Raw genomic sequence first — 20791 nt, 5'->3', positions numbered from 1 at the left:
TATAATTCCTGGACAGGGCGTTAAACAACCAACAGAGGTGTAATATAGAGTATGTGATGATTCATGCCATTGGTGACGTGAACAAACGAACAAACGAACACACACACACACACACACACTCTCTCACACTCTCTCCTTCTTTGGCTTCCTTTTTTTCATTCACCTATTCTTTGTAAGTGCTACAATTATCTTTGACTTTCAGCAAGGATCTTACATCATCAACCTCAGACGGTATTGTATGAAACGCCTGCAAAGTTACACCCTTGTTCAGCTTTAATTGTTCATGTGGAGAACCTTGACTGAGGAGAAAAAGGTTTCACTTCTTGTGTGACAGTGAAGGAAGAAGGGAAGATGGGTGGGTTGACTAAAAGGCGTGCAGGCCGAGAGCAGACCGGATGAAAGAAAAAGCCGGCAGCTGAGGGGACAACAAGTGCAGCGGGGTGGCGGTTAATGCCTCCCCCCTTCCCGCACACACACACACACACACTCACCCTCCAACCTCACCCCTTTCGAAACAGCAAGAGCAAAAAAAAAAAAAAGACAGAGAGGGAGAGAGGAAAAGAGAGCAAAGCTGTGGCGAATAAGGATCGGGAGAAAGAGAGCGAGGGAATAAGAGAGTCAATGGGTTCTTTGTCATCAAAGAACTTGTTTATTTTCAAGCTTGCCAGTCCAACCGTCGCGAGACACAGCCAGATATCACTCCCTCTGTCTCTCTCAATCCCTTTTTCGCCCTCCTTACCCCAAATAAGGTCATAAGGGTTCGACGTTTGGACGTTTCCCAAATTACAGAGAAACAATTTGCAATGTCAATCAATATTTTCTTCTCAAAGAACAAGAATTTGAAAAAACCTCCAACCGTCAAGTTGAGACCCGAGGCCTCTACACAGTTATCCTCTGTCCACATTCTCCCTCCCTCCCTCCCTGCCTCTCTTCCCCAGCTGGTATTCGCACATGAGTAATGGGATTACCACAGCGAGTGGTGAGGGTGGTGCAGGAGGGAAGGAAGGGGGTAGGGAGGGTGACGTTGGAGGACAAGTGAGACAGAGGAAGAGGGGGATCAACGGGGAGGCCAAGGTGGCAACAAGATTTTCACACGGAAGAAGTAGAAGACGACAAATTTGGGAAATGTCGTGATGGTGATAAATTACGACAAACACACACAATACAGACATATATAAACTTCTGGCTACTTCATGATAGCTCCAAATTTGCCCACTGATTTCCCAGATTCAGGGCCACTTACAGTAACCCATCATGACTTACTATTTCGAGGCCCTAGGCAGAAAAACCGCACTCTCTTGCTGTTGGATTACCATGGCAATGAGGGAGCTATTCAAGAACAAAAAGCTCCTTTTGCGGTGGGTAAAGTATGGAAAAAGCAAGCGGCCAGTCCCCATATGAAAGCGGGGTGGTGGGAGTTGGAAAGAGAGGGTAATGTGAGAGCGGGTGGAAGGCACAGAGAATGTGTGTTATATTAAACCAATGTCTGGCAGGGTGTCAAGCATGTAATATATACAGAGAGCGAGGGGAGAGGGAAGGGGAACAAGAGCAAAGGAAGGGAGATCAGTTAATTTAGCTCCGGGGACGTGACATTGATGGACGGGGGCCGCGGGGGAGGTCTGAAGGGAGGGAAAGGAAGAATGTAACCTGTTCATATGAGGGGGGAGATAGAAGAACGTGAGCGAGGCAGGATGGGTGTTGAGGAAGGTGCAAGTGTCAGGGTGGAGAGGAGAGAGAGAGAGGTATGCCTGGCTGTGTGACAGTAGCTATATTGAGCACAGCGTGTGTGTTGACACTGTCTCCTGTATCTCACTGAGGAACAAACTCTTCCTATTGGCACCGTACAGAGCTTCCTCTTCCCCTCTGTCACTCCTCTCCACAACCTTCAGTGACCAAAGTGCACGCTCTCTTCCTCCCATCCATCCCCCTCTGTTTACCTTCCTTATCTTTGATTTAAATACAGTCTCACGTCTCACCACGATGTCTGTCTTACTATCACCTGTTTCCACTCAGTACAGTTGCTTTGGACTAATTGCACAGGTGTGCTCAAACAATGACTGTTGATTGATAATTGATGATTGATAACTGATAACTTTTCTTTCGGTATTTATGGCTACGATGAGAGGGGTCGCTTGTATTAATGAACCCCAACGATAGTTATGATCCCCTGACTGCAGCTCCCCTCGACTCTACGGAGCTCTATAGCAACTTTAAGGTCCCTGTTTTAGTTCACTGTCACCACCCTCATCACCATTGTTTCATTTTCAGTAAAAAAAAAAGAAGGTAAAACAACCCCCTCCCTGCTAAGCACCAAACACTCCCTGTCTTGTGTTTGTGTGTGCGAGGTATGTACTGTATGTGCGGAAGAGGTCAGATCCAGCAACAGCCTAAACTTCTCTCCCCTTCTCTCTCATCCTCAATTAGTCATCCTCACACCGGGAAAAGTCTGGGTCACTCACCACCTCCCCAGGTTGGATCACCCAAAGGTACTTGGCCACCAGCCACCGAATGCCTTACACGCACGCACCCAATACAACACAACACGCTCATCACATACAGAGAATAGCCCTGGACAGATGCCCCTGTAGCCACACTGGGGGTGGGATGCAACGGCAGATGACGTTCAGTGGTACATTCATTTGTTCTACTCCAAGTGACATTTGGGGATATTTTTAAAGTTGAAAAACAACATTTTAACCAAAACAAGTAATAGTCAGCAGTCTTACACACACACACACACACACACACACACACACACACACACACACACACACACACACACACAGAGACACACACACACACACACACGCTATCCCATCTTTCACCCAGAGTACGATATGGAATCTGTCTTCTTGGCCGTCACTCCCGGTGCCCCCTCCCCCCCCCCCCCCCTCCCTCCCCTCCCCTCCCTCCCCGCTCCCATCACCATCAGCTGAGCATGGAGACAGCAGGTCTGTAGGTGGTTCAACTATGTGTCATACATTACATGCCAGTGCAGGGGAGGACTGACACAGAGCATGTGTTACACTTGCTCAGTTGGATGTGCTCTGCCCTCGCACAGGCACCACTGTGGGCGGCATAACTATGTGTCATAATCACCATCATCCTTTGCTTTGTCGGATTTCTCCTCATATGTGCGTGGCTCGTGTGTGTGTGATTGTTTTTGCGTTGCTACACTGGAGGTCCCTTTGTGGAGGTGCCGCGCAGTGGGCTCATTCAGTGTGGGAGCTGCTGTTATGTGGCACTGATTCATTTTTTTCTGACCCGTGTGTGTCTTTGTGTTTATTGGTAGTTTGAGTCCTCATGTTTCACATCAAGCAAGTCCTCAACTAAACTATTGACGTGTTGTGTGTACAGTTAATGTTCAATACAGCTCATTACAGAATATAGAAAATAGAATAATCCACATTTTATTTGTATCAAAGGAAAAAATGTACTCAAGGTCACCTCACCAGCTTTTTCGAGAGATTTCAGCTGCATCTCATGGTCTTCCTCACCGGATGGAGAGGACATGAATGACTAAATAACTGCATAGAGAAAACCAACATAGATTTTTGGGTCAAACTTCTATTTCCAAGAAGAAGAATGAAGTTTCACAAACAATCTTTGTAGTTGTTGTGGCTGCCTAATATATTGGCCGCCTGTCATTGTGTGCCTGCTAGCACTTTCAGGTTAGCATTGGCTCAAAGCACCATTGTTCCTTTAGAATATCAACCAATCAGGACTATATGAGGGGCGTGCTGACAACCAGGTACTGTGATCAACACTATGGGTGTGAGGTAAGGCACCATGGACGGGTGTAGTTGAGGCGGGCACAATCAATGCTGGTTTTATCTAAAGAGAAAGATGTACCATGTATTATCACCATACATTAATACACAGGGAGCAAATATCTGGCTATCCAATTAACAAAATGTACTTCATTCTAACTTGACGTACATAACTCAAGCATCAAGGAACTGCAGTGCCCATGCACAGCCTTACAGCAGAAAGGATGGCGGCATGGTCACAATATCCTAAAATGTTGAGTGTGTGCAGCTGGTTCAAGTCCTATTAGTCAACACTAAGTGGTTGGAAACAAAAGAGTCATTGTTAACTGGGCATAAAACATACAGATACAATATTTTGAGACACATTTTGATCATGTGATCTTCATAACATTTTGTACATTCCTCACTTAGAGGCCACAACTCTGTCACAGTAATACTCAGGTATACAAACAACTGTTTCATCATCGAGTGTGAAAGTTCACTCTTGACATGAGCTTCAGGAGATTTTTTGCATCTTGTCGACGGGTGCAGTTAAGATTTTCTTTCTCCTAACAGTTTTAATGTTCGCTCTGGATACCAAACAGGTTTGTAGTCAGGTCAATCTGGTTATTGTTGAGGAGCTTTACATCAGTGGAGAAAATAAAAGTCAGTAAAATCTGTCAGACTGTGGGAAAGAGAGGAGGTGTGAGCGTTATGGAGGGTTTCTCTGGGCGGTGGGAGCTCTATGCGATGTGTCATTCAGGGGGGCGGACGGCATCCCTGCTGTGCCCACTGTTGCTGTGTGTTCCTGTGTGTTTCTGAGTGACGTTCAACATCTCTATAAAACCAAAGGAAGATGAAGGAATGGAGGAGGCAAATGTATTAAATGACTGTTACATCCTTATGTCTCTCAAAGTGCTCTGATGTTAATTTCCTTGGAGTGTCGGCATCCTGCTTTTATTCATGCATTTTATTGACAAGGTGAAGGCAGAAGGAGCCACAGAAAAGATAAGAGGAGGAGGATAGAACAGAGTTGCTGAAATATACAACATATCTCAGTAAATTGTAAACACCTCATTGAAATTGATTGAACAGCATAAAATGAGAGTTCATAAGACCTAAAGCTATGGGAAGCAAGGTTTGCTTCAGACACTATTTTCTATTTTCTTCATGAACCTAAAGAAACTACGGAACTCTCTTTCTGTGTTGATGAACAAAACCATGTGGTTTGGGTTAAAATGACTGTTTGTAAAGTAAAAGTAATACTTAACTTAGACACCAACATGTTGTTGGTTTCACCAGGGACACAAACTGCGGTCTCCTGGGTGTGAGGTTTTGTGTTTATTCGACCCGTCCTTACATCACTCCCACCTAACCTAAGTGGACTTTTCGCTCTCCATACTCTGTCACCACAACCACTCTGAGCGTTTAATATCGCCGCAGTGAAATTTAGCCTCTGCATTTAACCAACCTGCCCAACTATTAGGAGCGGTGGGCAGCTACAGTGCTCGGGAAGCAGTTTGGTAGTTCTTTGTCAGGTGTTTATATGTAAATATACACATGAGTAGTTGAGATCAAAAAGAAGATTATATTCGAAGATGGGTGCGAGTCGATTGATGGACGATGGGGTCATCGGGCCTCCCACTGTACACTATGCCCCTGGCCTGAACACCTTGAAGTCACTGACAGTTTTGGAAAAGGCACTCCACAAATATGGTGCCTGAAAATTACCAGTTGAAATAACTGCAGGGATTATACTAAAATAAATAGCTCTCAGTGAGAAGATCATGTCACTTTTTTCATTGAGCTACTCATCCTTTTTTCGTTAAGTACTTGAAAACATGCACTACAGTTTGAGTAGAATACACCAATACTCTTTCCATCTGTGGCTTTGCTAGAGGGCAGGGGGTCGACGGGTGAGGCAACAGTAGCTCATACTGGCACACGCACACACACACAGACACACAGACACACACACACACACACACACACACACACACACACACACTCTCTCTCTCACACACACTGCTGTTCAGGGAGGGAAACCAGATCTGTCTAGTGGCACTTCACCGCTGGCACTGTCTCTCACTGGCACCAATAACACACACACACACACACACACACACACACACACACACACACACACACACACACACACACACACACACACACACACACACACACACACACTGGCAGCGTTTCTGGTTAAACTGACAGCTGGCACTCTGTCTTCTCGTACCACTGACACAGTGAGGCCTTATTCGTAGCCAATTCCACCTTTACCGGGGCACCTGTGAGTTGCTCCTGTGATAACTGACTCCTCACCTAACCAGATATGTTGCTCTCCAGTTACCCGCTTTATGCCATAGTGTGGTTTTACGGTCATGGAGAGTGATTCATTTCGAAGATGATATCAAAACAACCTCCAACAATGACACGCAGAAAGTTATGATCCCCATCAGGCCCACAGAAAATAATTTGCATCCCCCAATAATAACCATCTGGTGATAGAATGACATTTTGACATACAGCAGCAACACTTTATTTAAGAAAAGCATGTGTGATTATCAATTTAGGAATGAACAAGAAAACTAATAAATGTTTGAAGAGTGAGATACATCTGACTTAGAATAAAACATCAACTTGAGTCAAGGTATATGCAGTTATGGAAGAAGTAGCTCTGTAAGAAATCTAGTAAGTGGACATTGATTTAAAGGTACAGTGTGAAGAATTTAGGGAACTCTATTGGCAGAAATGGAATATAACATCATTAAATATGTTTTCTTTATTGTATAATCACCTGAAAATGAGAACAGTTGTGTTTTCGTAAGCTTATAATTAGCAGTTATCTGCATACGTCCGCCATGTTTCTACAGCAGCTCAAACCGGACAAAAAAACACTAGACTTTAAGAAATTACTGTTTTCATGGTGAAGAATGAACCTTAATAAACCTGATAGTTAACAAATAAAAACGTACATGTGGTGGTCATTTTGGGCAACAATATTTTTTTATTTAAATTTGAGATGGTATTATTGATGGTGTATGGTCCAAATTTCCTGAGGTGAGGCGGTGTGGTGTGAACATTGGGGGAATTTGGACTCATTTCCATATTATTTCTATTTCTGCACTAAAAATCTTAGATCTTAACAATCTTAAGTAAAAGTACAAAAGTATTTACAGTTAAATATACTTGAAGTGTCACAAATAAAAGCACTCAATCTGTAGAAAACGGTCACCCTTTGAGTGATAATGGATTATTAATACTGATGCATTAATGCATTTCTATTTTGTTGTTGCAGTGGGTTGAGATAGATTGTTTTAATGATTCTGTTGTGTGGTAACTGTTGTCAAATAAATGTAATGGAGTAGAAGGTACAATACTTCCCTCAGAAATGTTGTAAAGTACAAGTACTTCAAATGTGTGCTCTAGTAATAAATCTACTGAGCTACATTGCACCATTGAGTATATTTGCAAATGATCAAACTGGAATCATTTTGGGAAAGCAGAAATATTACATATCGATGCGACAACACAGCAACACAGATCTACCCGAGTCACCCTGGTGATAGGATCACATGCTCATCACCGCCGTCCGTGACTCAACTCGAAGGTGGGTGTCTGAAAGCTGTCACACTTACACACTCCAGCATCCTACCTAATCATCCACCTACTGAGCCACACAGCAGGGGGGGTGCAGGAGAGAGGGAGAGCGAGACAGACTGAAGAGGAGAGGCAGTTAACAAGAGAGGAGGAAGAGGAGGAGGAGGAGGAGAAGGAGAATGTGGAAGGAGACAACAAAACAGCCAGACAGAGAAACAAACACGGATCAGAGAAGGCCAAACGTATGAAAGGCTGTTTGTCAATTAGCAGATGTTCCCTGACTTGGCTGAAAGAAAATACACGGAGGGATAGATGAAGATGATCTGACTCTTCCTCTACCCCCACCAACAAGTCTACTATAGGAGATCTTATCTGCAGGTGTGGGGACACAGGGTGCAGCCCTTGTCTGCATGAGCTGCTCTCACTCAACGTGTCTACAATCTGGGAAATCATTGCAGTTCCAGACCACATCACATTTTAGTTTGGGTAAGCAACCCGTCAGTAATACAAGTAACACTTACGTTGGGTCAAAACAATCCATTGTCTCTGATTTGATTGGTGACCCAATGGTCTTCTACCCACAGGTAGAGCTAATCCAGTGTTGAGTCGTCGCTGTATTGACCCATAATCACTTTTGACCCAGTGTTTTTTAGTGTGCAGCTGGTTGGCTCAACCATTTCCATCAGAGCTTTTGCTTTTTTTGACGCTGAGCATAGATTTGAATATGCAGGGACTATTTTCAATGTATTTGTTGACTATTATATTCTATTTTCTCCTATTTATTGAAGATTAATATATCTAATTGTAAATTATTATAAATCATTATTTTCATTAACCATTTTTGTATCAATTAATCACCTGTTAAGTTTAGTTATCTATGGTTTAATTATTTAATTAACGCTTTATAACATTTTCCATGACACTTGTGGACCCCCGTATGTGAGAGGGTCACAGAGCAACAGAAGAATCAGTGGAGTGGTAGTTACTCGGGGCTCTGTCAGGAAAGGTATCAAGTCGAACATCTCCCTCCTCTGGTTAGAAAGTGGCACGACAAGTTGAGCTACGTTTCGTGTTTCGTAGATGAGGTTTCGCCAAACCAAGTGAAACCTGTGGTTCAAGATGAAAACTGGTGTACAGAACAGAGAAGACTAAGAGGCGTTGAAGGGGATCATCTGTACAGTTTTTGTCTCCTGTTTTATTTGGATGAATGAAACACTTTCAGTTACAAAAATGACTTAAAATGAACAACACTGTACAATGAACAAGTAGAGTTATTTTTCTTCGTTTTTTTGGTTTTCAAGATAAATACACTAAAGGTCTAACTTGCTACCACAAGGGAGAAGAAGGGGGGAGACAGAAAGGGAAATGGGGATTGGTGGGGGGGAGGGGGGTACAACCATACCTGCACACACACACACACACACACACACTAACTGTTGTGACAGGGGATTTAAAGCTACGCGCATTAGGGAGTTGGCAAACTGGACGTTACAGTTGACAGTAAACGGCCTGTGTGAGGGCCTGTTGTTCTCTAAAGAACAGGGAATCTTTTTGTCTTTTTTTGCTGCAGCGAACCACACCCGGCCCGCTTCCCAGCAGGCCCCACCCGGTCACGCACACATATGCTGCTCATGTAATAGACTGAAGCCCCCCCAACAAGAAACCACTTCCAGAGAAAAATCTTGAACTTCCCTTGGTCAAGGTTTGACAGCTCACTCTTTCTCACACACACGGGCAAACATCCAGGGGTAAAGGTCTGACAGGTAGACGTTAGGACTAAACATTGGGTAAACCAAATGAAAGACGGTGGGGGGGGGGGGGGGGCTGATGGGAGTAGAGCAGTACTCTCCGCCAGCACGAGCAGAAAGGACTAGAACTTAAAAAGGATCAGAACAGCTACAAAGATACCAAGAGAAACTTCATTATCATCATCATCATCATCATCATTGTAGTCATCATCATGATCATCATAATTATGAGAAGATTATTTTTCCAATGACAAATACTTAAAAATATACATTTCATCATCATCTAAATTATCATCATTATTATTATTATTCCCCTTTGGATAGCTGAGGTTAACGCTTCAAAGACCGGCTCGCTAGGTGACGGAGGAGTTAAAGGAGAGCAAACAGGAAGGGAAGGATGTACAGAGAGAGGTGAAGGATGCAGTGGAGGCCTTGTATTGAAAAGAAGGTCAAGTTAGAGCTCTTTGGTTTAATTCTTTAACGTCTGACTTGCTTTGCTGTGTTGCTGGAGAAACCTTTGGACTAAAGCTGTATTGTAGAAGAGAGAGAGAGAGAGAGAGAAGAAAAAGATGGAAGAGAAAAAGAGCATGAGTGGTGTGGATGAGAGTGGGTGGAGGAGGAAGAAGCAGCTTGTGTTTGTTGTTGTTCTCTCTGCTCTGCTCACCGTGTCTCCTTTTTTTTCTTCTTATCTTGACATGATTTCAATCAAGTTCAAGCATTGATTCTTGCATTTTAAAGGAATAGTTTGACATTTTTGGGCTTTCTTGCAGATTAAAAAATGATCTGTATGGTAAATATGAAGCTACAGCTGAGAAATGGTTAGCTTAGCTTAGCATAAAGACTGGAAACAGGGGGAAACAGCTAGCCTGGCAAGTTGTTACTTTTAGTACAAAACTATGCCTATACAAGCTCTGTTTTTGACATCAATAGATCAGCAGACACTTATTCGCAGCAGCGTTATCCGCTTAATTATTTATGTGGCTATCAGTGTCTTTTGGTAAGCCTTTAAACCAAGCAGTAGTGTACTGTGAGTCAATGCTGAGCTTAAAACAGTGCTCTCAGTTACCAGTGAACGGAGCTCAACTGCTAAAAGCTACCAATTCAGTAGATACAGTTTAGTTTGAATATGTTGTTAAAGATTCATTCACCGGTGTACGGAACACCACAGGGTTACCACAAAATCTGCCTACCAGCACCTCTAAAGCTCAGAAATGTAAATGTTAAATAGTTTGTTTACACTGTTCAAAAGCCCACGTGTAAATATACCAATTTGCGGCTCTCATCTAGCTCTCGGCATGACAATTAGTAACCGTATTTCCCCAAATATTAAGCTATTCTTTTAAAGCTTCTTCTTTAGATCCATAAATGTCCATCTCTGAGCCTGTAGAGATGATGCGATTGTGTGGCGAGAGACATATTAAAGAATCTGCTGCCGTTTAAGCCTTATTGAGGAAAGTGGAGCTTCTGAACACTCAGGTGGACATCAGGATTTTAGGGAGTGTGTACATCATGCTGGATCCCATGGCGGGGCATTGACTTTGGTATCATTCACTAAGGGGGTATCCCCACCGGAGGGATCTACACTTTACACCCGGTCCCTGAAAGCCTGAGGTTCACAAAAAAAGTGGCTGGTCAGAAACGCAGCAGAGCACTGCTTCCATTTCCTCTGAATGCACGGAGAGAGCTTAACAACAAAATGGACCCTTAGAGTTCGATCACAGGCACACCTCTCCTTCACTCTTCCAATGTCTCAAAACACACCCGAGTCGTGAGAAGTGTCTGGATGTGTCACCTAGCAACCCTGGTCTCAGCCGTTCCCCGGTTAGCTGCCCTACGGCGCTCCCCGATACACGTGGACATCAAATGGTCAATAAGGCCCCTCATCAGGCAACGAACACCTAAAGGCGAGAGAGGGCTCGGCGACCTTGGTGATAAAGTTGCTCTGAGGCAGGAATCTTTGAGCTTTTTTTCAGCCCAAAAATTGGATCCAGATTTGATTCTTGATCTGTGCCAAAGAGCAGCTTTAAGCCCACAGTCCGTGTGTGACAGGGAGGAAGCAGTGAGGGTCAGATATGAGGAGAGGTCTGTGTTCAAAGCTCAACACAGACGGCGGGGGTGTTTTCCAGGGGGACCAGGTGTGTGTGTGTGTGTGTGTGTGTGTGTGGACCGGAGCATGGACCAGTGTGGCCCTTTGACCTTAAATGGCACCCTCTGAATCCCATGGAGAAAAACTGCAATCTAGTCGATGATCTGTTACTTCCCAGATCAATTCTAAACCTCTGCATTTACCCCCATTAGGGCAACAACCTTTAGCCTGTGACCCAGCCGTACTGTGTCTGCTCCCGGCCACGCAAACACACCGTCCACACGCGCACCATCCCGGTACCCCGATCCCCACCGGAACCCCGCATTTTAAAGCATTCATCTATTTGGTTTATCATCAAAGAATATGAGGTATATGATGAACTATCTCTCTTTTACATCCTACAGTGGATGAAGAAAAAAGTTGAAGCCAACTTCTAGAAAAGTGGAAACAAAAACTGAAAAAGAGACTGAGACAGTGTGAGAGGTAAGCAGGCAATTTACGACTGGAAATCCAAAATCGGCCTCTTCTCTCCTGCCTCCTTCTTTCCTCCCTATCGTGTAAAAAAAACCTTTGCCTCAGTTGATCTTCTTCTTTTGTGTTTTTGGTTGTGTAGCTGTAAAGCTTTCAGCGTGTTCTCCCTGTGGAGAAAATGTAGAGAACTGAAGCAGCACCGCGTCTCAAACAACACCTCATGCTGTAACTCAGGCAGTTTTTCCCACATAAACTATATTTATGCGTTCTCCATTGAAACAGAATTTCAACTTGCCCTTTTCTGTCTTATTATCAGGAGAAACAAAGGCATGTGTCCAGAATGACTCTGCCAAATTCATTGTTTTCCCTTGAAAAGTCCTGCAAACGATGAGGTGTTTATCAACACAGTGCTGCCTCTCAATGCTGTGAGCTTCCCCTCCGCTTTAAGAGGAGAGTCGTCTCAGTGAGGAGGAGAATATCTTAATGGCTGACCATCTAATCAGCCATATTCCCTTATTAAGTCCCTACAGGACCCGTGGTTGCATTTGTGGTATTATTTGGTTTAAAGAAGTAAGAAAGAACTTCAGCAGGGGGCAAAAAGAATTACATCACAAATACATCCCAGAACAAAAAAATTTAAAAAAAGCACGGCTCGAAATAAATTAGGAAATAAATAGCAAGGCAAAAAAAAAGATAACAAGCAATTAAATCAACCCTACCCTGAATAAATAGTACAATCAAAAGTCTAAATCTTCATTAATAAGGAGAAATAAAAAAATTCCAAAGAGAGATAGTTACAATTTTTGGTCTAAAATCAAGTTATCATCATCAATGTTTTTAGGATCTTTTTTTTTTCTCAAAGTCTTTTTTGTACGTTTTTTTTTCTTTTTAATACATTAGCGATAAGTAAGCAGTAGAACATAGATCTTTTTTTCTACAAAATCTATAGAAGCACTAACAGATACATTCCGTCTAAGAGTCAATGTGGAGAAAAGGTTTCACCTTTAAGGTGCAAACCCCACATCTAAAGTTTGGTTCATGAAACGATTCTCGCGTGTCGACTGTTTTCTGGTGTGGATCAAACCAAATATTCTTTGGATACGTTTACGTCCAACTCTCAAACGGTCAACCTGACTGAGGCCGCTGCTGTGTGTGTGTGTGTGTGTGTGTTATTCTGTGTCTGAAGTGTGTATATTCTGCCGTCTCTGGGGTCAAAGTTAATGACAAGACATCACTGCAGACCCTTTTCCTTTTCCTTTTTAAAAACCATTTGGCCTTCCATTAACACTTCAGACGCACAGTTTCACCTCAGACAAATTGACCCATTTCTGTGCCCTCATGCAGAGAAGGCCGTTCCTGTTCCTCTCTACTGTGTTTGGTTTGGTTCAGTATTTGGTTCAGTTTGCTATTCAACTCTTTGTTTTTGGCTTTTTTGTGTGTCTTTTTTCCTTCTGCCAAGACAGTCTGTTTCTTTATCTAATAAAAATCTGGAAGCTAAATTTTCACAGTATTTTTTCCAACCACCTGATAAAAATCTCTAGCACGACTACGAAAAAAATAAGGAGCTCTTGTAGTAAGTAAGCGAGTACGTTATTCCAAATGAGTAATAAGCACTAAAGTACAGTACATAAAACGGCATCAAGAGACACAGCAGAGATAAAACAATCAGAACCAACCAACAGAAAAATAAAAACTGATTTTTTTTTTTAGAAGATTTCAGTTCAGTGAGGTCATTTGCGTTTAGCTCCATCCAGGACCAGAGGGCTGAGCTGGAGAGAGTGAGAGGCAGAGGAGGGGAGGAATTGTCTGTCCTTCTTCTGTCCGCCTGTCTATCCATCCCTCCTTCCATGCTACACAGTTTCAGAGTGGGGCGTATGCTGCAGCCCTAAAGCTAACAGATAGACAGACGGCTTCACGTCTTTCGACACACCTGCATTTTGTCCTCCTCCCCTCCTCCCTCCAGCCACATTTGGTTAGGGTTCTTTTTGGTTTGCTTCTGTCATTCCTTGGGTTGTGTTTTTTTTTTTTTGGTTTGGGTTTATTTTTGGTATCCTCTTACAAAAAAAGTGTGACGCCTGCTCCCCTCACTACAGTGTCCCTCTCTCGCCCTGTCCAAAGTGTACCCTTCTTTCTGGGGGTTCGGAGTAAAGGATCAGTTCCCTAAATAAAGCTTCCCCCGTGGGTTTTTGGACGGGCCAGGTGGAGGGTATTATACCAGGGGGCTTACGTCCTGTCCTCTGCCCCTCTGGGTCTTTATTGTGTTCATATGTCTTGGCTGAGGTTCTTCAAGAACAGCACAGCCTTGAGAATGCTTTGGTTTCCATTTGAGAATTAATGGCAGTCTGAGGTGGAAAATGACAGTGAAATGTGATCGATGGAGTGATGATGGAAACAGACAAATATCAGTAAACATGTCTAGACAGACAGGTGTCGGGGCGCCTATGCTGATTGACGAGGCAGGAATGAGAGCCGGCTGTGACTAAACTTGGCTTTATTGACTTATTTAGCCTTCAGTCTCAACGGTTATTACTTTAAATCTCCAATCAGAGCCCTATTTCATACTTTCAAAATGGTCGCCACTCTTTAACAAGCGCCATTTTCAGTATGTGAAGTTTTCCAGGGCATGTTCATTTAGCCACGGAGTCACTGATAATGGGTTATCTCTAAGAGTGAGGAAAGAGTGGTCTGATTAACAGCACAATATGTCACCTGTTCAGGTCTTAATAAATTCATTCACACCTTGAAATCAGCGTGCCAACTCTATTTTGGATATGTGGCACTTGGTGAGCATCTCTTCACCTGCGTCATCTCTGCTCCTGCAGAATAGTCACGGTAACAACAAAAACAAAATGCACGTTGATGACAAAAATACATATGATGAAGACAATGATGATGACACTTGATGATGATTTGAACCCCAGAAGCTATAGCGCTAAAAAAAAAGCTGCAACAATAAATAGGAGTTGGAGTATAAAATTATACTAATAAATAATTTAAAAAACAAATCCAAACTGTACTTGTCAAAGAGTAAAAAACAGATACTGAATAACAAGCCTCTGTCATTGACTTGTGAACTAACAAAGGGGACAGGAAAGCTATCCTATGCTCTTAGAACCAGAGGTAGGTAAAGAGACATGAAGATACAGAGGCAATCATTCATACGTGAGCTCCTGACCGGTTCAGTAACAATCTTTTACAAAATTATTCAGTATATCGAGCATGAAAACCGATAAGAGACACATGGGCTGACACAGACAGGATGAGTCGATGACAGGATGGATTGGCTCTTGATGTGTGTGTGTGTGTGTGTGTGAGTAGCAGTAGAGTCCTGGTCCTGGATAGCTTCAGTATTTACACGTCCTTTGAATAAAGCTTTTCTCTCCGTATTTTTGGTTTTTGGTATTTGGGATTTTGGTATGGTTGCCGTTTTTTTTTTATTTTTATTTTTTGTCATTGTGTATTCCTCCTCCACGTCCTCCTTGGGTAAATTTTTGGTTTAAACTCATCCTCCCTACTCCTCTTCCTTCAGACCCGCAGCTTTTTCGAAATAATTAAAAAGGGAAAACCTAAGCACAGTTCTCCTCTCCATTTTTTTTTTGTCCTTGCCGCCATTCGTTTGTCACATAGTAAAGTTATCTTTTGTCATTTTTGGTTTATGCACTTCGACATGCTTCTCTGCCGTCTCTTTGCTAAAGAGTCATTGGTATGTTTTCCTTTAGAGAGACAGAGTGGAGAGATGCCATGTCGATATCACGGGTTATTGACAAAAAGGTCCCACGTTGCCTCTTCTCCATCTATTTGGATAGATAAAGATTTTTGGTTTCAATCTTCCCCTTTCCCCCCCTTCTCCCCTTCTCCCCTCTTTCACTTCTTTCCCTCCCTCTCTCCTCTTTCATTCTGTGTATTTTTGGCATCGAAAGACTGGGAGAGAAAGAGAGAGAGAGCCATTGCGAAAAAAATAACGGAAGAAGAGCGCAAGAGAGAGAAAGAGATAGCTTTGGTGTGAAAGGCGAGGTTCTCGTTTCCTCCTTCCTCCTCCTCTCTGATTGGCCCTTGGCGCAGTCACTCAATCTTGGCTCCGCCCAGAGAGGTTGGGCTGTGTGCCATTTCGCTGGAGGAGCAGGAAGAGGCGGGGCTGGAGCAGGGGGAGGGGGAGCAGGGGGTGGGGCTTATGCTGCAGGCAAAGGGGAAGGGGGAGGCCTGGGAGGCTTTAGCTAGGGCGGCGCTGATCAGTCCAATGCCGGGGTTCTGGCCCAAGTGGAGGAGGGCGGGGTGGTTGAGGAAGAGGGAGGAGGGGAGGCACCCTCCCTGGCCCCCAGAGGCCCCAAACATCATCTTTGCGGCCCCCTCAAGACTGGAAAGAGGCAGCTGGCCACCACTGGCTGCCAGGGCTGAGGGAGGGAGAAAGAAGAGAAAAAGATTAAAGGAGTAGCACGAAACGCTGACTTTACGCTTGGTAAGTAACGCTGCTAGGCTTGTTTTGTAATACGTAAAACAGTCTGCTAAGGGCTTTTGTTATTTATTTATGCTAGTTACGGTTGTTACGTTAAAATGTTAATTTATCCTTTTATCACAAATCATGATCTTTTTTCCACCCTTACCAAAGTAGGTTTGTTTCCTAAACGTAACCGATCGTTTCACAACACCCACAACGTGGTATTGTGCATTCCTGCAAGCGTGATGCGAGGCTGATATGAAACTTATTTATGACAGGTATTTTTGGTTCAGAAAAGTCGATATTAAACATATCGTGTGGTTTAAAAAACATAAAATGCCAACTTTCTTTTTCTGCCGACTGGGTTGTATTGTGTTTTCCTTTTTCCTCGCCTCCTTCTAAGGTTAGTTATGGGTAAACTTACAATCCTCCCTACTCCTCTTCCTTCAGACACTTCCAAAAGGAAAACAAAAGCTTATTCATTGTAATTAATAAGTAACATCCAGCTCTTTTTAGTCATTGTTGTTTGCTGTAAAGTGTTTTAATTTCAACACTCTTGTCAGTCTTCCTCATCTACCTTTACTTCAGTTAATAATGTCCTACAGTACACAGCCAAGCGAGAGAAAGTGCCTGAACTTGTTGAATTAAGCAGAAGTAGGTGGATTTAACTGTCACCACCCATTTTAAATGGAAAACTCAGGGCGCGGCCTCAAGGTGCTCACAGTGCGGTTTCTTTGTAAAAAAGGCACCTGTCTGGTTTTTGGGGAATAAAAAAATAAAAAACAATATATATATATACAATCCCAGCACTTTGCCAAAAAAGGATACTTGAATATTGTTTAATATCTGAACCAAGATAATCTTGTGGGATCAGATAAACCGCAGCAACAGGTAAGCTGACATGAGCGGTCTGTTGTTATGGAAACAAGGTCGATGAATAGTGAATAGTGCTTCATGCAGCGCTTCTTTCATACACAAAATGCTACACGTGAACGCAGCCTAGTAATGTTCGTGATTGCACAGCAACAGCAAAACCCAATTTTTTTTTTCTTCCATTGAAGAAAAAGCATCCATACTTCTCCAAATGTCTTGTGGCTGAACTGCATTGTGGTCTACTGTTGGTGAAGAAACTCTTATTTCTGCGAGTGTTTAGCATCAATGTGGTGTGAAATAGTGAGTCCAAAATGTAGCTCTTGCTCTGTGACCCTGATGGTCTGATATTCAAAGTTGATGGTTAAAACTGAAAACCTTAAATAAACACTATAAACAGCCCCACAAACGTTTTTTTTTTTCTTTTTCAAATCTGCATTAATTAAAACGTTTTAGGGTGAATTTCAACACATCAACACATTTCACCGATGATGAAATGAAGAGATGAAACGCCAAAGATGAGTGAAACAGCACAGATGCACACACAAAAACTAAAGCCCACGCATTAACGTAATAATTGCCACACACACTCACACACTTGATGGGATGGAGTCATGGATGTTGATGGCAACATATGAGAAACAAGTCATTCTTCCTCTCCACAACTATCTTTGCCTCAGCTGCTTCGTACTGTGGATGAGCAAACACCCTCGGCTGCCTATTCATCTGCGTCTCCAGTCTGCAGTCTACCGGCACGATTTGATTCACCTACCATGCATGACTGTATGACTCATCATCACACTTCTGTTTTTAATACGTCTCTCGCCCCCTTCCTCATCACAACACCACAAAGTATGATTGAAAATTAGCTCTGCTGACGGTGGTCTGGATTGCTTGGTGGTCAGTTCTGCAGGATTGTACGCCTATTTTTTTCTTGTGCTATTCTTGTGTTGTTCTCAAGTGTAGGAAGGTGTGTGAGAGGAGACGTGTCGTGTACAGTATGTGTCTGACTTTGAGCATTTATGTGCGTGTAGGAGTGTATAAGTGAGAGAGGAGAGGAGGAGAATGTATTGCCAGAAAATAAACACTCTTCTCTGCGTATTATTTATGTATTCTGTGACCCTAAGATCTTCCCAGAAATTGAATTATAAAGTACACCACCTGAGCCTTGACCTCTAAATTATATTCTGTTTATCAGTGCTGCTGATGCTAAGCTTTCTCTTTTTTCACTCTACTGAAATAAACCCATTTCTTTCTCTCACACACACACACAGACCTTGGAGAGTGGCCAGGGGATTGTTACCGAGGAGGGCTTGGTTCATCCCTGTGTTAACTCCCATCACAGTGTTCCTGTTGTGTCACGCACACACACAAACACACACACACACACACACACACACACACACAAGCACGCACGCAGCACCATACATGTGCAAGCATATATACGAACCCAGACAGACAGAGGAGAAAAGGTGAGAAAAAAAGCAGGTTTAGAAGCAAGGACAAGCGGAGGGCAAATGCAGCCCTGCACATATAAAGAGCAGTAGTTTGCTGACAGTTGGCTGTACAGCCAATAAACAAGAGGTTAGAAATGCAGAAGGAACAGAACATCTTGGAACATGTTATAAAACACCAAAACTCTCATTAACTATGCATTTATATGAGAAGTGATTCAATACAAGAACACAGCATTCTGCACCAAACACAAGTGTGTTGTGCTGCGTCATCGGCATGTGTGTGTCTCGGTCGCATTCACCTCAAGTTTGCAGCAAAATCGGTGATGTAGTTAGACACGTCACCGTTCTTTTTACCCATACGCCATAAGCTGTGAACACAAGCACCACACACAGAAACACACACACACAGGATTAGAGTGCACTGTAGCACAGCGGAAGCAGTGGTGCCCAATGGCATGTTGGGATATCAGTGTGTGTGTGTGTGTGTGTGTGTGTGTGTGTGTGTGTGTGCCCAAACAATCCCTGTGTGTCTGTAGAGTGTCAACTATTTAACTACAGACTGCAGGTGAACCGAGGATGGCCCGGTACAGTATTCAAGGTGAGCGTGTTTATGGAAATGTGTGGTTGCATGTAGTGGCACTGAAACAATTTGCCTAAATGTATTCAGTTGTGGAAGCTATAAAAAAATATTGTAATTTAGATTAGTTCAAAAGAAAACCAAACAGAGACCTAATACTTAAAGGATCAGTCCCCACAAATGACAAAAAAGCTACTCCCTCAACTTTAGTGGTATATTGACAGGTAGTTATTTGACTTAATCAGCTTTTGCAATGTCCTCTCAATAGCCATCATGTTGACATTTTTGCTGACGACCAAATATATAGTGTTTTAGAGATGACGCATTTTTGGAGGCCAACCCGGAAGCTATCATGGTTTCCTCGACAGAAAACCAAAGGGATTTTTCCATTCCATCAGCAAGATAAGCTTCACATATGAGCACCATGAAGCTAACGTAAGGCTGTAAATGAACAACAACACGGTCACATGACTTCAGCGTCACCACCACTAAGCTAAAGGCGGACTAGTGTTTGGCGAGATGACGTTTAGCGGCTGCCTTTTGTAAGACACGTAAAAGCTTCAGAATTCACAAGGGGGATATTTACTGACATATTTTATGTCATAGAACAAAACATCTCATTATTCTAGAGACGAGGGAACTGGAAGCCTCACGGCAGTGAAACACGCTTTTCCAGATTCTGCCTTGTGAATCACTTTGGAGAACACCTATCCCTAAAGGTAAGTGGAAAACCCAAAGTTGCCAAGACAATAACTGCTGTCAAGTAACTGATGGGGGAATCCCAGGTGGTGCATTGTGAACGGGTCATGGTCTCTTACCCTGTGTTAAGGTTGAGTGTGCTATGGCTGGGAGTGGCTGGGCTGACCGTGCTTCGGGGAGGAGGAGTCACCGGGGAGGGTGCGGAGCTGAGAGAGGGGTGGGTGGAGGTGAGGCTGGAAGTCAGGGAGCAGACGGGGGACATGGTGGTCACTGCTGTGCTGAGACTGGTCACGGCCTGCGACAGCTGGCTGGACATCTGGTACAGGGAAAGAAAAAGGCAAATTCAGAGTTCTGAAACTTAAGATAGCTGAAAAACAGGGTCATGTTTATCACTAAATATTCTTCAAAAATACACAACAATGTTGGATATCTACCATGTGAGGGCTGTAGCAGGGCTGTTTGTGCGCTTGTGGGGCAGGGGGGGGCTGGCTGGGCAGGGGAGGGGTGGCACTGGAGGGATTGATGCGTTTCTCTTTCTGCCGGCGGTTGCAGAACCAGACCCGGATCACCTCCTTCTCCATGTTGAGCTGCTCTGCGATCATTAGGATCTCCTCTGAGGTAGGCTTCTGGTTCTGCGGGAAGGGACAGACAGGAATTCAGATCATTTCAGCAGTGCTATATTTCCGCCACATGATGTTTATATTAACACAAAGAGCACAATCTGACATTTAAGAGCTCAGCGGAAAAATAATAACGTAACAAATTGAACTCATAACACACTTTTCTTCTGTTACACAATCAACAGGAAAAAAAAAATCGATGAATTTCAATTTCTTCTTTTTTTGAGTTAAATAATAAGGTTAATCGTCTTACCGTCATGAATGCGCGCTCCAGGGCCACGCGTACATTTGTCTCGATGCTGGTTCTCTTCTTTCTGCGGCGACCAGGAAGCCCGTCAAAGCCCATAGAGGAAGAGGACAGGGAGCTGGGGCTGGGCAAGGTACAGTCTATGGACATGGTCTCTGATGAAGGAGAGCAAACATAAAAACAGATGAGTGTCTGACTCTAAAAGCACATTTTTTTAAAAACATATGTT

The 20791-nt window shown here is 43.4% G+C and overlaps 1 protein-coding gene across 3 annotated transcripts in view; it reads right to left on the bottom strand.

The window, feature by feature from the left end:
- Positions 1-8510: 8510 nt before the first annotated feature.
- pou2f2b (POU class 2 homeobox 2b) overlaps positions 8511-20791 on the bottom strand; it is a 45766-nt gene continuing 33485 nt past the window's right edge. Inside the window, exons 11-16 of one of the 3 annotated variants that reach the window (XM_076108844.1) lie at positions 20569-20717; positions 20130-20327; positions 19815-20011; positions 18719-18787; positions 18239-18312; positions 8511-16048 (exon numbers count right to left, since the gene is read on the bottom strand). In XM_076108844.1, the coding sequence (XP_075964959.1) occupies positions 15720-16048; positions 18239-18312; positions 18719-18787; positions 19815-20011; positions 20130-20327; positions 20569-20717 (1016 nt within the window). In that variant the 3' untranslated portion in view covers positions 8511-15719. The remainder of the gene's footprint in view (positions 16049-18238; positions 18313-18718; positions 18788-19814; positions 20012-20129; positions 20328-20568; positions 20718-20791) is intronic. The other 2 variants (XM_076108843.1, XM_076108842.1) reach the window with 2 other exon arrangements.

Source organism: Anarhichas minor, unplaced genomic scaffold (genome assembly GCF_050575085.1).
Source record: "Anarhichas minor isolate MPS153535 unplaced genomic scaffold, ASM5057508v1 ptg000041l, whole genome shotgun sequence".
In the NCBI taxonomy this organism is placed as follows: Eukaryota; Metazoa; Chordata; class Actinopteri; order Perciformes; family Anarhichadidae; genus Anarhichas; species Anarhichas minor.
The sequence above is the reverse complement of the archived record's forward strand: the minus strand, read 5'-3'. Positions and strand labels throughout refer to the sequence as shown.